Below are 21,451 nucleotides of genomic sequence, written 5' to 3'. Positions count from 1 at the left end.
CAACTAAGAAGTGGCCCTGTAAGAAACATTTCATGATCTTGAGTGGCCTAGCCAGTCTGCAGACCTGAAGCCAAAAGAAGGAGGGAGCTGAAACTCAATGCTGCCCAGCGACAGGTGCAAAACCTGAAGGATCTGGAGAAGATCTGTATGGAGGAGTGGGCAAAAATCCCTGCTGCAGTCTGTGCAAACTTGGTCAAGAACTACAGGAAATATCTGACCTCTGTAACTGCAAACAAAGGTTTCTGTACCAAATATTAAGTTCAGTTTTTCTGTTGTATCAAATACTTATTTCATGCAATAAAATGAAAATTAATTATTTAAAAATTATACAATGTGATTTTATGGATCTTCTTTTTAGATTTTGTCTCTTACAGTTGAAGTGTACCTACGATATAAATTACCGACCTCTCCATTCTTTGTAGGCGGGAAAACTACCAAAATCAGCAGTTTATCAAATATTTATTTTCCTCATTTTGTATCCAGATTGTTCCAAATTGGTGTTAATTTACATGGGATAAGTGAAGACTAGATTATTTTTTTAAAAATTCCCTCCGGGCTGTCAGAGAAGTGTTTATGTTAAGACTTTTAAAGCAGTCATAATGCTTGATACTGCAGCTAATGAAAGGCAGTGTGACTCTTTTCTGTACCAGAGAGACAGATACTGTGCATGATCACTGATAATGATAGCATGGATCTGGGTGTCTCTGATATCCATTATGATGGAGCTGCTAAATAAAAAGTAGTCTAACCGTGGAGTCGGGAACTAAGTATTGTTTTTGAGTTTGTTTGTTTTTTCTGTTTGTTTGTTAAGAATATTACAGTAAATCTGCCAGTCCAATTCATACCAAATTTACATTAAAGATGGCCAGTGAGTGACCCCCCAGATCATATAATAAAATTTTTGCCATAATTGGGTCAAGATCAGAGGTTTTCAGAAAATTTCATGAATGTAATAACTTGAGAATGATGTGAGGTAAGACATTCAAATTCACACCACTGATGCATTTACTAAAAAGCTCATACGAGTTTGAAACCCCAAACATGCAGAGCTGCCTGCTGTGATGACCCCCATGCGCATAAGGGAGCATTATATGAATTAAAATATATAATTTATATAATTTCCCAGTGTACAAGAAAACTTTGAGTATATATAATCTGTATTTATTTTGTTTTGTTTTTAACCTGTAACATCTGTAAATTGTAATCCTTTTGATTTGTTTCAGACAAAACAAAACCGACAGTCACTGAGTCATTATTTTTGCATGTCTCACAGCCACTCCCATCTGCCGTGCATAAACACCACCTCTTCCTGCTTTTCTCAGTCCTGCTTGATCCCAAACACACTTAACTCAGACTGGAGTTACCTGTCTATTATATGTAAAGCTCCAGCTCCACTTGTCTCCTGTCTAAAAAGTCAACTGTACCATCTGAGCCATACAGTTTTCGGACTTGGCTTTTTTTTTTTTTTCAACCACCTGTTCCCAGTCTGTGCCTCCCTGCTTACTTCATAGCTTCATCCCAGCCTTTTTCTGCATTAACTTCAAAAAAGGTGAGCAATCTTTAATATCGTTGTTTCTGGATTTAATATAAGTGTATTTGATTATATAATATTTCCCATGCATTTAAGAAGCAGTTGATCACAAAGTTCTAATTTGTCAAGTAGTAATGTTTGATTAGATATTATCATAGTTTATCTTTCAGTTTCATTTCTTGGTCATGGATGATTTTGTGCGGAACAAACTGATTGAATGGGATCTGAAAAAGTGGATGGATACATTTGAAGGTAAAGTATTATCATACATCACTGATGAGAACTGATGAGCACACATTAACCACTACATCACATCAAAGGTCTCTGTTTCGTTTCCAATCCCCTTTGGGGTTGGATGAGGCAGGACATGCATCATAATCAAGTCAAACATGCAGCGATACCTGCTGTGGTGACCCCTTGTGGCAAAGGAGCAGTAGAACAGTGACTGTTTCTACTGTACTGAAGTAGTAATGTAATACATTTATAGTAACACATTTGTACATTTTATACAAAACAACAAAAAAGTGCTTTTCTGCAGCATCTTGTATTCTGTTAAATCAACAGAGGAAAGTTAGATACAGAAAAATAAAATACAAGAGAATTAACATGTAACAGCTCATAAAATCAAATTATTACACTCCCTCTATGAGGATAAATGGCACTTAAATTTAACTGCTGTACCCATACCTGTTTCACTGTCCTTCATGAAATGTATTTCTGTAGTAATTTGAAAATTATTTGTACTTCTGCATGATTAAATATTTAATTACAGATGAAGAAATTACAGAGGAAAGTTTCTATGAACTTGACAATGAACTCATAGACAAACTGATTCCAAAAGTTGGACCAGGATTAAAATTCAAAAAGAGACTCAAGCAGTTAAAGGTAATTGTTTTTTTTTTTTTTGCACATAATTACATTTGGTCTGATAAATCTAATTCACATTAATACATCCATGTGAATTTATGTTAGAATTACCATGATATTTGCAAATTACAAATTAAAACAATAGTATTTACTGGACTTTTATCAATTATTTACTTTATGGATTCGCTACTATTTTCTTTGTGCTAATAAAAACAACACACAAATCATTTAACAGTTCATTGTTCTGCTCAAGTAAGTTTTCTTTTTACTTGGCCATGATCCATGATAGTGATTATAAAGTTTTGGTTACTTTGCACTCAGCAGTGTTTTATCTGTTCTGCAAACAGGAGCAAGAAGAAGCACCTGATTTAGATCAGGTAAGGATTACATTGACTTTCAGGTGTGTAATGAACTGATTCTTCACGTATTAAAAATTTACATTCATCCTCAGGTTTTGCCATCCACAAGTTATCAAGGTAAGATCTTACATATTACAGCTAATATTAATCAATATTTTCAAGACAAGCAATGTTTTTACTTGGACAGAATAACTCAGTTGAGTTTATTGAATATTAAATTTCACTCCTGAGCAAAACCAATGCAACAATGTGATATTTTTGGTTCTTTTTTATCCAATCAGGGAAGAGAAAGTTTGAACATCCAGCGTTCGGCGAAAAGCAACCACCAGCTAAACAACGACGTGGCTGCAAACAAAGATTGTTCTCAGGTATTTACATTTCTCTATAAACAATGGCCAACACTAATGGGGCAATGACAGTGAGACCTGGAGGAGTGTAACTGGGAGGACTAATCTAAGCCAAAGTGGTGTTCTATTACTGGACTTCTTTGCCAACCAGTTTGTCCATGATGAACACCATGTTTGAGCATGAGGGAGTTCAAAAGTGCATGTGGCACCAGGACACCCTAATTTGTAATCATATTGTTGGATCTGCAACCACATGTCTTGGACAAGCACGCTGCTCCTCTAAGCTGGCAATTGATCACCACCTGGTGGTAAATTGGATCAGGTGGCAGGGGAGGATGCTGGATATACACTGGTGTGCACAAACATATAGTGAGGGTGCATTGGGAACATCTGACAGAGGTCCTGGCCCCAGAGATATTCAGTTCCCACCTCCAGCACAATATTGAGTTTGGTGGTACACCCCAAACCAGATAGTTCACATAGGAGGTAAAAGGAGCCATCAAGTGGCAATTTTATTTATATACAGAGGTGGCAAAAGTACAGACATTTTTACTTTGGACACAAACAACCTTTGGACAAACGGTTCTGTCAGTCAGAGGGGGTCATTTCTGGAATACTGTACCGACTAACATCAGAGAATGCTCCACTTACAGTACTTTTAAAAAGCACCTTAAGCAGTTCATTAAAAGTTCCCAGACATGTTCGCACTTTCACAAATTTTTTTTTTTCTCCTTTTTTCTTTTTCCATTTGTATATTGTTTTAATGTTTGTCAATGTGTTGTCTTTTACTACTATTGTATATTCATGACGTTTTCTGTTGTTTGTCCTTCTGCCTAGGGACTACAGATGCAAATTAGCAAATATGCTATAATCTGGCTCATTTACAATCTGTACTAAGTATTGATTGTTTTATTAATGTGCATTGTCCCAAATAAATAAAATTAAATTAATTAAATTAAATTACTTACGTAGAAGTACAGATACTTGTGTAAAAAAAATACTCTGGTAAAAGTTGAAGTACCGATTCAACTTCTTTACCTAAGTAAAAATAAAAAAGTACAGGCTCTGATATGTAACTCAAAGTAAGAAAGTAAAAGTAACTCTTTGAAGGACATTTCTACCAGCTATTTTTGTGCAAAGCTAACTAAACCTCGTGTTATAATAATGTAGTAATAAAACAATATTATTACAGGAGAATACAAGCTTTATTTCAACCTTAATTCTAATGAATGCACTCAGCTTGAACACTGTTATGTAAACATGAGCAGAAAAAAGAAATAGAATTTTAAAAAACTTCTATTTGGTGTCACTTACATTGTAGAGTGCAACTCTGCCTCATCAACTAAACCAAAAATGAACACAGTCAGGGGCTACAGTGGGATTCAGCAGGTGGGGGCACCCTAAGGTCAGCTGTAGTGGCTCAGCGTGGGGAAAAGAATCACAACTCCCAATAATTTCTATTGTGAGCTTTTAGATTTTCTTTGTGTACAAGCTGTGATCAGCTGCTGCTGTTCTGATGTTTACTGCTCTTTGTGGATTTACACAACTGAATTCAACAAGATGTAACCCAGTATTTCACAAACTGTCTCAGCTGATTTTCATCCCCTACACTGACAGTATGCAATGTATACCTAACCTAACCCTGACCATGAACACGACAGAAATGTGCACCAGTCCAACACAGAGCTTCACTGTAAATTCACCACATTACAACAAATTAACCTGTTTTTCCTGCACTAAACTGCAGTATTTTCATGCAACCTTTGAATAACAGTTAGTATACCTCAGTTTATTTTGCAGGACATTTAACAATATTAAAAAACGTAACTGCACTCCAGTTTATCAAATGTCACTGAGCAGTCCTTGATTTAAACAAAAACACGCTGCTTCCTCTCCTGTTTTTTCTTATGTCTTTCTCCATCTCTGAGTGAAGTTTTCTCTCATTCTTTTCTTTCCCTGGAAGTACAGCAGCTGGACCTTTAGCTCACAGACAAACTGTGTGACAAACTGCACACACTTTGTGTGTTTGCTGTTATTTTTTGAGCAATTAGAAAAGTTGCATTTGAAATTCTCTTTGATACCTTTTCAATCTCTTTGTGTGCAATAAGCCCCACAGATCAATACACCAGTATGAATGTCCATTATGTGTTAGTGTAAGAAGTAGAAAGTACAGATATTTGTGTAAAATGTAGGGGGTAAAAGTAAAAAGTTGTCAGAAAAATAAATAGTACATATACCTGAAAATGAAGTATTTGTGCTTTGTTACCTCCCACCTCTGTTTATATAGCACATTTCATTACATGCAGACTCAGAGTGCTTAACCCTTTATTTACCACGGGCCCTGTGGTGGTGCAATTTCTCAGCTTTCAGGAACTGTTTGAATTTTGGATTGGACAAAAGGTCATGTCCATGTGGGTTACCTTTATCAACAATCAGCAATTTAAGAATAAATGTTGGAAGAATAAATGGAGGGAACAATAACATATAAGGGACAATTGTACTGGCATATCCATCCCCAGGGCTTAATGCATATAAAGTGATGAAAGAGGTTTCAAAGAGAATTTCAAGTGGCAGGAATGAGAATCAGCACCTCTGAAGCAAGTCTGAGGCCATCAGTTTAAGTATCTTGGGGTCCTGTTCATTACTGAGGGGACAGTGGAGTGGAAAATTGACCAGTGGATTGATTTAACATCTGCAGCAATGCACATGTCTCTATCCATTGAGGTGAAGAGAGAGCTTAGTGTGGAATTGAAGCTGTTGATTTAAATGTCGATCTCTTCCTATCCTCACCTGTAGCCATAAACCATGGACAAGGATTGACAGAATGACATTGTGGATATAAATGGTGGAAATCATGGATGGATGGGTTTATAGCTCCTGCTAAATAGTTCTTTATTTCTATGTTCACAGAACCAATCATCCTTTCTGATGTAAAAAAAATCATGAGATATGTCCACAGCAGACTACATGACCAAGATAAGCTCAATGTTTTCCTGAAGTGAGTATTAAGTTTCCATATTCTGTGTTTGTGTTCTGTGTATTGGCCTGGCTGCACTCCTTATTGCATGCGAATTTCACATAGCGATCTTAAAGAGCCAGCATGGTGGCGTGGTGGTTAGCACTGCTGCCTCACAGCTAGAATGACATCTAGATGGTCTGGGTTTGAATCCACCTTGGCCCGGGCCTCTCTGTGTAGAGTTTGCATGTTCTCCCTGTCTGCGTGGGTTTCCTCCGGGTAGTCTGGTTTCCTCCCACAGTCCAAAGACATGCACTTACTGGGGTTAGGTTAATTGGTCACTCTAAATTGCCCATAGGTGTGAATGATTGTCTGTCTGTCTGTTTTGGCCGTGTGACAGGCTGCCGACCTGTACAGGGTGTACCCTGGCTCTCGCCCTATGTCAGCTGGGATTGGCTCCAGTGACCCTGAACAGGATCAGCAGAAGAGGATGGATGGATCTTAAAGAGATTAGTTTTAGTCTTGTCACAACTGTTCACTCAGATTGGTTCGACAGAATGGCTGCGTATTTTACAGTCTTGAAGAAAAATATATATTCACATAAAAACAATTTGCTCCAAACTTTACAGCTGTCATATTGATCACAGTGTGTCACATGAATGAGTGACCCCGATGGTGTTTCCTTCAGCAATCAGTGTGGCTACCATCTCAATAGAGAAGATAAGCCATGTGGGTTACCTTTATCAGCAATCTGGGGACAGAATTTAAAACCATCTGTAACAACAATTTGAACTCCCAGACAAATATGCCAGCATGTTACAATAAGCAGTATAAAATGCATTTGATACATATTGTCATGATCCTGAGCCTTTTTTCCTGCATCCTTGTGTTTTGAGATTTTTTTCCCCTCATTATTTTGTGATCCTTGGTTTAGTTATTTGATTCATAAGACTCAAGACCTCCATGGAATGGAAGAAGATGAGCACTTTTTCATTGTTTTTTTACAAAAAAAAAAGAATGCATAATTCTTTTTGCTGTGTTTACATGAAAGCTTTTGGGCCAATATTCACCAATATATTTGTGGTCACGAAGTAGCTCTTTTTATCCATCCATCCATCCATCCATCCATCCACTCGCTTCCACTTATACTGTTCATGATTGCGGGGTGGGGGGCCTGGAGCCTATCCCAGCTGCCATGGGGCGAGAGGCAGGGTACGCCCTGTACAGGTTGCCAGCTTGTCACAGGGCCAACACAGAGAGACAGACAACTGTTCACACTCACACCCATGGGCAATTTAGAATCACCAATTAACCTAACCCAGTGCTAACCACCACACCACTGTGCTCTTTTCTTAGCTATTTTAAATTGTATTGCTGATAAACAGGTAATTACAGAAAATAAATTCTTCCAATGCTTTTAGTGTTAGACACAGTTACAGTTAAACTTAAATCCAAGTGTGACTTTTATACATGTGAGTTTCTGGTGAGTCTGCATTTTATGAACTCCTTTTGTTTGCTGTTTCTCATATCAATCTGTTCCTGAGGTAAAAATGTGGCTCTTTAGCTGCTAAATTCACATATTTTTTAGCTCTGCTCTCTGCTGCATCTAAAAGAGAAAAAAAAAAGCTGACTATATAAAACTGAAAAGTCTGGTGATAATTATTTGTTCAGCCCACATGACTTTTTAAATACAACAAGTCTTTAGAAATGTTAATCTCAAAATACTGAATTTACATTACCATTTTTAAATTATGCTTAAAAGTCTGTTCACAGTCTTTCCCAGCCTTTTGCTGATTCATAACTGAATCTATAAATCATATACAGGAAAAGAATCAGTGATTTGGAGACAGACAAGAGGGAGCTGGTTGGTGTCTTTGGTAAAACTGGAGCTGGAAAAAGTTCTCTGATAAATGCCATCATTGAAGAGAGGAATCTTTTGCCCTCTGGAAGCATCAGTGCATGCACCTCAGTCATGATAAAAGTGGAGGCTAACATGCACAGCTCTAAGTATGAGGCAGACATTGAGTTCATCACAACAGAGGTAAAAAAATTTTTGCTGCAAAAATAGTTTCTTGTTATGCTGGCTATATGTCCTTCAATAAAACTGAAAAGTGTGTGTTTTTTTAAGGAGTGGAAAGATGAGTTGTGGTCATGGCAGCAGATTCTTTGGGATAATGAAGACCATAAAATGGAAGCTGATGATGATTATCGTGACATTACTGAAAAGCTGTCAGCACTCTATGGAGAAGAATGGAAAGAAAAGTCCATTGAAAACCTCCTGGAGAACAAATATTTCAGAGAAGTTCCCGAATTTCTCCAGAGCAGAAGAAAGATTTTAGCATGTGAATCAGTAAGACAAAAACTTTGATTACCTTTATGAATTTGCATCTCTGAGGTTTAAATGTTTACATGCAGCCTGGGCTTCAGTAATTCAGCAATTGTGCATCCTAAGTAGTATACAAAATGTACATCAAAATATGAGAACATTGTTCACCAAAAAAAAGTTCTGTTTTGTTTTATAATCTGTAATATTAAACATGGTTTACATTTGAAAAGTTGGTTCAAATCTCAAGTACAGCTGGAAGCTGATCCAGGTCTGGTTTATAGGACAGATTTTTTTTTTTTTATCTCAATAAGAAACCTGAAATTCTGGGCCAGCCAATATCAATAAAATCCCTTATGCCCTTCAAGGTGGTCTACTTGTTCACTTCTGCACCTCTTCCAGTGTGCTGGATATTTTAGCCTCTACATACTGTTCATATTTCATGCCTTCACAGATTTGTGTCAGTTTTGATTTTGAAATATTATTATATGACCATGTACAACCATATAACATTAATAACCATTAATCAAACAATTAAACACTGTCATTCCTGCTACATCATAAAGCAATCCCCATAATCATCAGTGTTAATCCAATATTCATTAATGCAATGCATAACATAAAAAAATCTGATTGATAGATACATATTTACAGTCTGTGAAAAGCAGCAGTGGGAAACCTTGCATGTCTGGGACTTGCACACACATTTCAAATACTCACCAAAATAACAACTCAAGTCCCCTTATGATCTTGTTACCCCTACAGTTCCTCATCTGACCTCTGTTTTAATATATATATATATATATATATATATATATATATATATATATATATATATATATATATATATATATATATATGTATGAATTTTATTTATTTATTTATTTTAGATTATTTTGATAAATGTACAGTAGATGCTTGTCCGTGCAAGTGCAGATCTCATGTCTGTGTCAACACTCCCTCTGACCTCTGTTCCTTGTAATTACTTTTATGGGCCCTTCACAAGCAGTATGTGCTGATCTGGCCCAACATTTGTGTTGCACTGGCCACTGTGCTCTGCTTATGCTATTTCATTGTTTATACCCTTTCCCTGCATTTATTTCTTTCTGTCAGCTGCATCAAAGTACATCACAGCACACAAGTGCTCCCCAGATAGTGTATTTGCACTGCACTGTGCTTTGCTCAATGCAACAACAAACTGTTTATTTCACTGTTTCAAGATTCCCCCCCTGATCTTTCAAAGATCAGCAGGTTTCCTGTTTCTGCGGAAACCTGGGAAAATGTTGTGGGAACACAAACATTTTGTCATTGGTGTCCAGGTCCACCTTGAACTTTGTCACGACTGTGCCATAAAAATACAGACAGACATGACATTCACAGTTTCAGTTTCAAGTTCCTTTAAAACCCCAATTTTCCTTGACTTAACCCACGCTGATGGATCTGAAATCCACATCAACAGATACGGATCAGATATGACTGGGACTAGCTGCAATGCACAAAAGTTTGTAACAACTTCACAATGGTAAAAATTCTGTAAATATTTTTACTTTATGTGTAATTTGGGTCACTTTAGGAAAAGTCATCAAATTTCAGCATTAAAGAATAACATTTTGGGCATTTGGCTATTTTTAATACTGCCAAATGTCAAAACAGGTCAAATTTGACCTGAACAGTATGTAAGGGTTAAACTGCTCTAAAGAAGTCCTGCTCTGACCACTTGCATATCTGTAATTGCTCAATGCATCCTTCAACTTGAATGAAGAAGACAAGTTGGAGGGACACAGACTTTAAGAGTCTGATTCTGGGGGATTATTTCACCATGAACAACAGAGTGAATGTGTGCAATAAATGAGGGGCATGTTCCTATTTGTGTTCCTAATGAAAAACACTGAGTCTGCAGTTTAAACCAGGGATTCTTACATTGAAGCCTGGTGTTTGAGGTCCTGCTAACAAGTTGGTTCAGTTTGCCAGAGAAGTTCATGTTTGCTTTGAAACAGGCAGAACATGTAAGAAAATAAAGATCTTACAGCTGAAGGAAATTTACATCAAGGAGTGGTCAAAACATTTTATAAGTCTAACAGTGGTGGACAAATGTGTCAAATGTCCATGTGAAGCTGTTTCTCTGCAATACTAGCAAATGAGTCCAAGAATGTATTTAGTTATTTAAATAAAGAATAAATAAAGAATAAAGCACTATTTTAATAATTTAATTCAATTCAATTTTATTTATATAGCCCCAAATCACAACAAAGAGTCGCCTTAAGGCGTTTTGTATTGTAGGTAAAGACCCTTACAATAATTGCAGAGAAAACCCAACATCAAACACCCCCCTATGAGCAAACATTTGGCGACAGTGGGAAGGAAAAACTCCCTTTTAACAGGAAGAAACCTCCGGCATAACCAGGCTCAGGGAGGGGCAGCCATCTGCTGGATGGGGCTGAGGGGAGAGAGACAGGACAAAAGACATGCTGAGGAAGAGAGACAGAGACTGATAATAACTAATGATTAAATGCAGAGTGAAGTAAAAACAGAGTAGAAAGAGGTGAATAAAAAGAAACTGCATTATCGACCCCCCCCCCCCCCCCCCCAGAAAAAGGAACGTTTTAAGCCTAATCTTAAAACTAGAATAAATAAATAAATAAAACAAATAAATAAATAAAACAATAAAAAAATAAAATTTTCATCATTGTGTTTTTCAAGCATTTTACTTGGGCACTGTTCCAAGGCTATGAAATGTTTGATTGTTCAAAACAGTTGAACGACAATAATTTCCATGGGATTTCAGTTGACCTTGACTCCTCAGCCTGGAGGACTGTGGACTGTGATGGGCCAAAACAAAACATGGGGAAGCTGCATTAACCCAGAGTTATGAGATAAAGTGGGTACGGAAAGTATTCAGACCCCTTTAAATTTTTCACTCTTTGTTTTATTGCAGCCATTTGCTATAATCATAAAAGTTATTTTATTTCTCATTAATGTACACTCAGCACCCCATCTTGATGAAAAAAAAAAACAGAAATGTAGAAATGTTTGCAAATTTATTAAAAAAGAAAAACTGAAATATCACATGGTCATAAGTATTCAGACCCTTTGCTTTGACACTCATATTTAACTGACATTTCTTCTGATCCTCTTTGAGATGGTTCTGCTCCTTCATTGGAGTCCAGCTGCGTTTAATTAAACTGATTGGACTTGATTAGGAAAGGCACACATCTGTCTGTATAAGACCTCACAGTTCACAGTGCATGTCAGAGCAAATGAGAATCATGAGGTCGAAGGAACTGCCCAAGGAGCTCAGAGACAGAATTGTGGTAAGGCACAGATCTGACCAAGGTCACAAAAGAATTTCTGGAGCACTCAAAGTTCTAAGAGCACAGTGGCCTCCATAATCCTTAAATGGAAGAAGTTTGGAATGACCAGAACTCTTCCTAGACCTGGCCGTCCAGCCAAACTGAGCAATTGTGGGAGAAGAGCCTTGGTGAGAGAGGTAAAGAAGAACCCAAATATCGCTGTGGCTGAGCTCCAGAGATGCAGATGGGAGAAAGTTCCACAAAGTCAGCTATCACTGCAGCCCTCCACCAGTCAGGGCTTTATGGCAGTGGTCCGACGGAAGCCTCTCCTCAGTGCAAGACAGTTGAAAGCTCGCATAGAGTTTGCCAAAAAACATATGAAGGACTCCGAGACTATGAGAAATAAGATTCTCTGGTCTGATGAGACGAAGATTTAACTTTTTGGCATTAATTCTAAGCGGTATGTGTGGAGAACACCAGGCACTGCTCATCACCTGCCCAATACAACCCCAACAGTCAAACATGGTGGAGGCAGCATCATGCTATGGGGGTGTTTTTCAGCTGCAGGGACAGGACGACTGGTTGCAATTGAAGGAAAGATGAATGCAGCCAAGTAAAGAGATATCCTGGAAGAAAACCTCTTCCAGGGTGCTCAGGACCTCAGACTGGGCCGCAGGTTCATCTTCCAACAAAACAATGACCCTAAGCACACAGCTAAAATAACAAAGGAGTGGCTTTGGAACAACCCTGTGACCATTCTTGACTGGCCCAGCCAGATCCCTGACCTAAACCCAATTGAGCATCTCTGGAGAGACCAGAAAATGGCTGTCCACCAACGTTCACCATCCAACCTGAGGGAACTGGAGAGGATCTGCAAGGAAGAATGGCAGAGCATCCCCAAATCCAGGTGTGAAAAACTTCTTGCATCATTCCCAAGAAGACTCATGGCTGTACTACCTCAAAAGGGTGCTTCTACTCAATACTGAGCAAAGGGTCTGAATACTTATGACCATGTGATATTTCAGTTTTTCTTTTTTAATAAATTTGCAAAAATTTCTACATTTCTTTTTTTTTCTGTCAAGATGGGGTTCTGAGTATTAATGAGAAATAAAATGAACTTTTATGATTTTAACAAATGGCTGCAATAAAACAAAAAGTGAAAAATTTGAAGTAGTCTGAATACTTCCCGTACTCACTGTACATGTGCTTCTAAATGTCAAAATCTGATTGTTTAAATTTAATTTAAGAATTATTTTTCTCTTCTGTGCACTTTTCTAGTTTTGTATTTACATTGTATTGGTTTATTTTAACTTTTGGTGGTACTGTTTTTTGTTTGTTTTTAAATAGAATTATTCTGTCATATTTTATGCTGCTCTAATTCTTTCATTTGCAAAACACTTGTAGTGAGAAAAGAAGTTAAATTGTCTTGGATTGTCTCACTTTTATTATTTATTGCAGGCTAAAGAGCTGTCTGCAAGATGTGTCAAATACACAAGAAGTGACTCTAAACAGGGAGATGGTAAAGATGTAAAGAGGTGGTACTGGCCACTAGTGAAGTGTGTGACTCTCAGGGTGCCAAACAACGATTTCCTCCAACACGTCACACTTGTGGACCTTCCTGGAAATGGTGACCGCAACAAGAGTCGAGACAAGATGTGGAAACAAGTAATTTATTCATGTTCACTGCATATTGTTCTATACTGTGTGTCAATGTTATCTATGATGCTTTGACAGTTAATTATTTATATCTCTCATGTTATTATTCTCCTTTCAGATTGTTGGAGATTGTTCTACTGTTTGGATTGTAACTGAGATTAATCGAGCAGCATCAGAAAAAGAAGCCTGGGACATTCTGGAAAGTGCCAGCAGCCTCATTGGAAATGGTGGCGAATGTCGGCAAATTTTATTTATCTGCACAAAGTCAGATCAGATTGAAGATTCAGATGATTAGTAAGTAAATTATGATGCAAAAAGTGGATAGTTGCATGGCCCAATTTCAGCCAAGCTTTAGCTGTAAGACATATGTCCTCACAACTGGCTCTAGAATACTTTGGTATACCAGAGACATTCAAGATCAGTTCAGTGACTTCAAGGTACTCAGGTCCAGTGGCTGTGAAATAAGCATTTTGCAAACCTATGCCATGTTATTTCCAGAGAGAAAAATCTTTCTCCTGACAAACCTTCTAAACAAGCTTTACTTATTCAGTCTTTTTCTAATTGTTTTGTTGTAAACTTCACATTTAACATGCTAACTGAAGCCTGTAGACTCTGACATGCAGCATTTCACAGTCTGACATTGAGGTGAATTTCCCAAGATGTCCACTTACAGGAAAACTGTAGCATTGTCTTAACACAAAACAGACACAAGCTGCCACTTCTGCTTTTATGGAGGTGCTCACACTTGTTAATGATCAAATGCATTTGATTATCCTCTGGCTGTTACTTACCCAGTAAGAGTGTATTCAGTCTTTACTCACTAAGGGTGTACTCAGTTCTTATTTAATAAGGGAGTACTCAGTGACTCTATGTGGTCAGAGTGCTGCATACAGTCTTGTGAAAAATTTCGTTTTCAAAGGACTTTATATGCAAATATCTTTTTTTCTAGTTCAGCAGCTCAGCGCCATAACCGTATAGTTGAAAGAAACATGGAAGTCAAGGAAGAAGTGAAGAAAGAATTCAGCAAGCTAAACAAAATTAAGGTGAGCTTTATAATGTATAATCTAACATGACTCTCTTTATTGGCAAGAGTGCTTTAAAATTAAATCCTGTTTCCCTCAGAAACACTTCACTGATGACTGTTTCAAAGTGTTCACAGTGAGCTCTAAAGAGTTTCTAAAACAGAAACACTTAAATCCAGATGAAACTGGTAGGTGAAGTCTCCTTAAATGACCACATTTTAGCCAACAGAAAATGAATAACTCAAATGCATATTTTGTTATAGTTTGCTTTAAATGAAACAAATAGGAATGGTTGGATTTAAATTGAAGTATTTATTGTAAAATTGTAGTTTTTAAACTAATTTTTAACAGAAATACCAAAACTTCAGGAGTTTTTGCAAGATCTCAACGACTGTCACTCAGAAACCTTAAACTACGTGTCTGGAGCTCTCGGGATTCTGTCTTTGATTCAAGGGGCCAACTGCAGAGGAGTGGTAAGTGGTAATAAAAGTAGCTATATTTATTAAAACAAAGGTTTATTTTTCTAGATTTACATCGAGGCAACCACATAATTAATTTTTATTGGTTCCTTGAGAAGAGTACAGCGGTACTAAGGGGCAAAATAAAATACAGCATTTCAGACAGAACAAAATGGAAAACACAATTTACAACTTGGTTTGAAAGGATGGAAACTGAGATTTTTAAACAGAAGAGAATATTTCAGCAAATTATATTCATTCAGCTCATGGAAATGCAATATTCCACGTTGGGTTCAACAATGATAATTTTTTTCCTGCAGTTATTAGTTGATGAAGTCCTAATTCTGAACGTCCAGGTTCTGTCCATACAACCCAAGAACTCTGCCTACCTGTTCCATAAGCTGAAATTTTGCTGTTTCCTCAAATATTTTGGTGATTTTTGTTCTTGTTTCTTTTTTCTTCTCTTTTTTTCCTTGTTTATGGGGCTGGGTTTGAAAACTGACAGATTTTTAGTATTTAGTTATATTCTTTCAAATGTTTTTTTTTTCTATTTCAGGCTGTTAAAAAAGCAGAAGTGTGTAGAGAACTTGAGAGAAACATGAAACATCAACTTAATCAACTTGCAAAATCAATGGGAGAGGCCTATAAGACTTTTGACAAATGCCTCACAGAGGGAGTTCAAAAATCCATCAGTTCCTATGAAAAAAAATTGAAGTCCTTCTTGTACTTGGTGTGTATAATATAGTTACATCAACACAAGTGACTTTGCATTTTATTGGATTATGTGTTAAAATGTTCTGTTTTCTGCTTTGTTTCAGAGAAAGAAGGGCAGTGCTTTTCACATGACACTGAAGCGTGTTGTTCAGAATAAGGGTGTCTACAAACCAAAAAAAGGGAAACAAATAAACATCAACCTGACGTTAGCTTCATGGTTGATGGACAGCATTGATGAAGAATTCAGAAAGACCTTTCCGTAAGAATAAGCATTCTACACTACACTTTTTAAAGCACAAGTCTTCCAGTTCTGCCAGTATAGATCACGTTGTTTACATGTTTCAGAAATGAAGTAAAATGTGGATCATTCAGTGGAGCGATCGACACATTTTCACTTAACACCGATTCTCTGAATACAAAATACAAAGATGTCGAACTGCAGTTGAGATTTCTCAAGACAGAGGTAAAAGATGAAACTTAGTCCACCAACAGGCAGTAAATTAGCAAAAAGTAAAAACACTGGTTGTATACCTCACTGTAATTTAAAACACTGTTCATCCATATTTCATGTTTTGTCTCTAAGGAAGAAAAAATCAAAGTAAAACTCAACAAAATCATCCGGAAGGAGAAGAAAAATATCTACAACAGTCTGACAGAGACAATTGAAAAAGTTATGGGAGAAAGCTACAGCAGTAAGCATTAAGATCAGAGATTCACTTGCAACTAAAACACACATTTTTATTTTACCACAGTTATATTTACTTGCATTAAAAAGTCTGACAGATATTTTAATGTCTTACTCCAGAGGCAGCAGCATTCAGAGGGCCAGGCACACTGAACAACATGAGGGAGACTATTGAGAGACACGTGCACTCAAATAAGCACATGTTTGGGCTGGCAAAAAACACCACATTGGACAAGTTGTATGATTTGCTGGTTTGTCATATTTTATATTTGAACATGATAAGAATATGATGTAAACCATTCTTTGATAAGTGATTACAGTTTTTTGGTGCTACATTAGACACGCATTCTGAAGATGCTGCATGAAGCCATGAAGGAATCAATTGAACTCTCACTCAAGACCAATGACTGCTCACTTCCAGGTAAATGTTTCCAAACACATGTTTAAAATCAAAATAAACTGACCATTTATAAACATATGTTGTAAAACATTATGTATACAACAAACTAAAATTGACCCAAACTTAAATATATTTAATAAAACTCAAATATATGGAATAAAAACTGAACCAGAGTCTCTGCATGATTCTAAATTTTAAATATAAGTATAAAGCAGGGATGACATTTATTTATAACTAGGTGTGTTTGTTTGTTTGTTTTTAGATGTTTCAACTGAGCTTGTAATGGTGAAGAACCATTATAATGAACTTGCAAGCAGCCCAGATAACAGATGAAGACATTTCACTAGCTGGGTAAATATTAATAGGTCTTCTTTAAAATTATTATTATTATGAACTGTTTCTGTTATTAATGATATTAACATTTATTTTACACAAGGGTTTATCAGCCTAGGCGCTGAATCTATGACAAATTAGTTTGAAGTGACGCCGCTACTGAAAACTGTGACTTTTAGCAAATTATGTGATTTTTTTTGTGTGTTTTAGTGTGAGTGTTACAAACAAAATATACGATACTGCACTGCTCAAAAAATAAACAGTACCGGTATATATGGAGTATAGCATCAAGTCAAGCTTCTGGGATATTGATCTGGTCAGACATGTAGCAGATAGTGTTGTAGTCAAGACCACCTAACCCGAGACCGAGACAAGACCAAGACCAGAGGGTATCGAGACCGAGACAAGACCAAGACTTTTAGGGTCCGAGACCAGTCGAGACCAAGACCGAGGGGGGGCGAGACCGAGACAAGACCAAGACCAGTGCCTGACACTACATGACACAATAAAATGTGAAACATAATCAAAATCACTTCTCAAATTGATCTGAAAGATCCGCATTCCCATAAAATTACCCTGATATTAAAAACTCACAGCTCAAATAAATATAACCATCTTTATTTAATACTCCTGGGTGACTTCTATCATTTATCACAGAATGTAAAACAATTATTCATAGTTCATCACAATAGTCTTAACTTTTCTCTGCCTTTCATAAACTATGCATAAAGTTGTGTTGTTTTTAAACCAACAACCTTTGTAAAAATGGGTGCTTTTTCAAAACCACATAGCTAAATGTGTAAAACTGAAAAAATGGCAAACACCCATCAACAGTAAGAACTAAAGCCTTTAATCTTATACAGATTAAAGCTGCAGGATGTAACTTTTATAAAAAATCTGGTTTTTACATATTTGTTAAAACTGTCACCATGTCAGACAGTATGAGACCGATAAAATCCTTGTTTTTCCCAAATAAAATATGTTATGCATCACATGACAGTATAACAAAACACTGTGGGGAGGGGAGGAGCAAAGTGCTCTGTGCTGTGACAGGAGCGACACTTAGACAGTCAGCTCGCATCTTTGATGAAACCTCAGCACTGCATACAGGAAAGAAACTGAAGCCAAAGTATCGATCTCATTAGACTGATATTGATCAATACCAATACAACGTTGGCATCCATATTATCGATATTAGGATCAATCTGCCCACCACTAGCTCAATGTACTAATGGCGGAGAAACAACTTACTTACTTCTCTGCTTTTACCATTGGTGGTGGCCATGGTAACTTCCGGGTTCTAGCAAGAAATATTTCTCACCCCAGCACTAATGCTAATGCTAATTAGTAAGCTAATACTAACCACCAAATGCCGCTCACACTTGTTAATTGAGTGATGGGGCCTAAGACATAACCAGAAAGCAGTAATCAGTTTTTTTGGACGTGTAGTTACATTTCTCGAGGTGCATGTCAGGTTTGCTTCAGAGAGGATTTTCAGTTATACACAAAGGATCAATGCAGAACTCTAAATCAGGCCTTATTAGATTGATAGAATGATCATTTTTGCATATAATCCAGAAAAGTTACATTTATACATCACGCATTTAATGTGTCCCAGAGTGCCGTTTCCTTCCACTGTGTTTGCAGAAATCACATAAAAAAATACACAACAAAAACATAATCCAGATTCCTCGGCTGCTAATAGCATTTCCTACATTTGAATATCAGCCACCATATTGTGAGCATAAACTATCACGTTTTAATGCAACAATAGGAAGTGACATCATCTTGCTGGGAACTGTAATATTTTATTCTTGAAGGCCTCTCATAGCTCTACTGGTGCTGAAAACTAATGTTTGACTATGGCTTTCTGAATACAAGTAGGGCTGCAACTATCAATTATTTTAGTAATCAAGTATTTAATTGATTACTCCGTCAATTAATCAAGTAATTGGATAAGAAATAGCTTTTCATTTTAACAATTCATCAGCATATTTTAACTTCCGTACTGCAGATGTTTCTCTGTGTGAAACAAACAGGGTGGATGGAGCAGCTACAAAGTTCTCTGTTCTTCATGTTGCTGATCAGGTGGTTGATAAAAACATTTTGACGGAGCCCCTCTGTACTGAAGGGGGTGGGGGGGCACCGAACGATTGCTAGTGCTAATGGCAGCCCCCCTTTCCCCAGTACACTGTGGTTATAGATCTGTTCTGGTGGCTACAGCTGACGTAAAGAAAAAAATAACAGCTGACATCCTCTGCACAACACGTGCGCACATTCAAACATGCGCACTCACAGCACAGAGAAGTGGGGGCGTGAAAAAACATCTCAGCGATCCACTCGTGTTAAAGGGTCGTTTTTGTTTTTTTTGGAAATGCTCCGCTTACACGGAGACACCTGAGCTGCAGAGCTGAAACGAAACATCAAAGCAACAAATTTGTGTCGAGGATATTTAATAATCGAATTGCGTTATTCCAAGAATCGTTGCAGCCCTAAAACTTGCATTAAATTTTTAGTTTGTGTATCAAAATACATGAAGGTTGGTATTTACCTTTCATGCTGGGATTTTTTTGTTGAATCGGAAGCCTGAAATTTTCCTTTGATCTTCATTTTCCCTCTTACTTCTCTTCGTGTTCATGCGGTTATTTCGATTTATGCAGCACACGCGTGACCATAGTGAGATCAAACGTACACACTGTGAATGAAACTGTCCGTGCTCTGTGGGAGATTGCAAACTGCGGTGAAATGATACAGTACAGGCGTAAGCAGCGATAATAGCAGCGACCTAGCCGGGGTGGAGTCTGTGAGGTGCGCTCCTTTGAGAGGCAGAGGAGCGCAATCTTTGTTGGATTTGAATCAGTACGTTTTGCATCCAATAAAAGCAAAGATGTTAACAAATAAATTGGACAGTATTCTGGCAATTTAGTGATATTTCCACAGCTGTGGTCTTGACTGGTCTTGAAATAAAATCCCGAGTCCGCAATGTCCGAGTCCATGACAAGACCGAGACCAAATGCGGTCGAGTCCATGACAAGACCGAGACCATCAAAAAGCGGTCTCGAGACCGGTCTCGAGACCAAGACCGATCTCGAGTACTACAACACTAGTAGCAGAGGGGGTTGTTACTCATTTTCAGCTGCTTTGGTGTTGATTAAATTTACAACAGGTGTACTAGAGGAGCAACAATGAGACAACCCCCAAACAGGAATTGTTTTACAGGTGGAGGCCACTGAGATTTTTTTCTCTCTTCAACTTTTTTTTTTTTCACTGGTTTTGCATTTGGCTAAGGTCAGGTTACTACTGGTAGCACGAGCCCATACCTGAATGCTACAGAGGTTGCACAGGTAGTCACTCCTCCAAGATGGCACATCAACATGTCTGGATCTGGGAGGAGAGCCCCCAGGACACCATCAGTCATCTCATTAGGAGCATGCCCCATTATTGTTAGGCAGGCAAACAAGCACATAGGGACCACACAAACTACTGACTGCCATTTTGAGTTGCTGCAAGAAAGATTCAACAAAATGGACGAGCCTGCTGCATCATTTTTTCACTTTGATCTGTGGGGTGTCTGAATTCAGCCCTGTGTAGGTTGATAATTATCAATGTGGCATCCTTCTGTTCCTAACACATTACCCAATCCATATCAGTATAAATATCCAGCTTAATTTTTTTCCCCCTTTGTGACCAGATGTGTTTTCAAAGTGTTACTTTAATTGTTATCAGTATATATGTTAATAATGCTGAGAGTCACAACTTTGCTGTTTATTCTTTTCTGTTGATTATAGATTTTCTGAGTGGGAAGAAACATCAGTCAAAGACAACCTCTGGCCTAATCCTGTTTTTAAAGGTTAATTGTTTTTCCTGTTCTCTTTAAATGTTGCTTTGAATCTTGTGTAGTTTTCCCTCTATTTTTAAAGAGAAATGCACAAGTCTGTGGTTGTCCCAGACATTATGCAGTTTCAATCATAACGCTATAGTTCCACAATTATATTAAGTATATACATAATTTTCAATATTATATTTTAATAATTTAAATTTTTAAGCATATTTTTTCAAGATTTTCAGTGCTATATTTAACAATTTTAAGCATATTATTTATTCTCAATATCAAGTTTGTAATCATATTTTTTTCATTTTCTATATTTAAATTGTTTTCAAGCATATTTTTAGTTTTCAATATTATACTTAAACATAATTAAAGGTTTGGTTAATTAGGATGGGGCAGATATTTCTCAAAATGTGTGTTACAGTTTTTCTCAATTGCCTTTATATGATTCTCACATCTGAAATGTCATTCTTACTACTCTTACTGTAAATGACAAATAAGGAACACACTTTCCCATCCAGTTTTTTTTCTGTTTTTTACACACTGCCATTGTTTTCATGCATATTTTACACTGTAAAAAAATCTGTAATTTTACACAATTTTACTGTTTCTTTGAATACATTAAATAGCAATAAAATTACACAAAGCAGACTTTAAATTAACATGTCTAATGTAAAATAT

At 37.1% G+C, this 21,451-nt stretch overlaps 1 protein-coding gene across 1 annotated transcript; it reads left to right on the top strand.

Annotated features, from left to right (window-relative positions):
- Positions 1-1,716: 1,716 nt before the first annotated feature.
- On the top strand, positions 1,717-16,941 carry LOC115784779 (nuclear GTPase SLIP-GC-like). Its single transcript, XM_030736124.1, has 20 exons — positions 1,717-1,783; positions 2,304-2,417; positions 2,607-2,650; positions 2,850-2,874; positions 3,039-3,114; positions 6,013-6,102; positions 7,885-8,101; positions 8,189-8,410; positions 13,132-13,338; positions 13,448-13,623; positions 14,279-14,372; positions 14,452-14,539; positions 14,703-14,824; positions 15,366-15,539; positions 15,628-15,782; positions 15,869-15,986; positions 16,107-16,215; positions 16,329-16,459; positions 16,548-16,629; positions 16,871-16,941. Exons 1-20 carry the CDS (start codon positions 1,717-1,719, stop codon positions 16,939-16,941), a joined length of 2,382 nt encoding a protein of 793 aa, XP_030591984.1.
- Positions 16,942-21,451: the final 4,510 nt, after the last annotated feature.

Source organism: Archocentrus centrarchus, chromosome 8, assembly GCF_007364275.1.
Source record: "Archocentrus centrarchus isolate MPI-CPG fArcCen1 chromosome 8, fArcCen1, whole genome shotgun sequence".
Lineage (NCBI taxonomy): Eukaryota > Metazoa > Chordata > Actinopteri > Cichliformes > Cichlidae > Archocentrus > Archocentrus centrarchus.
The sequence above is the reverse complement of the archived record's forward strand: the minus strand, read 5'-3'. Positions and strand labels throughout refer to the sequence as shown.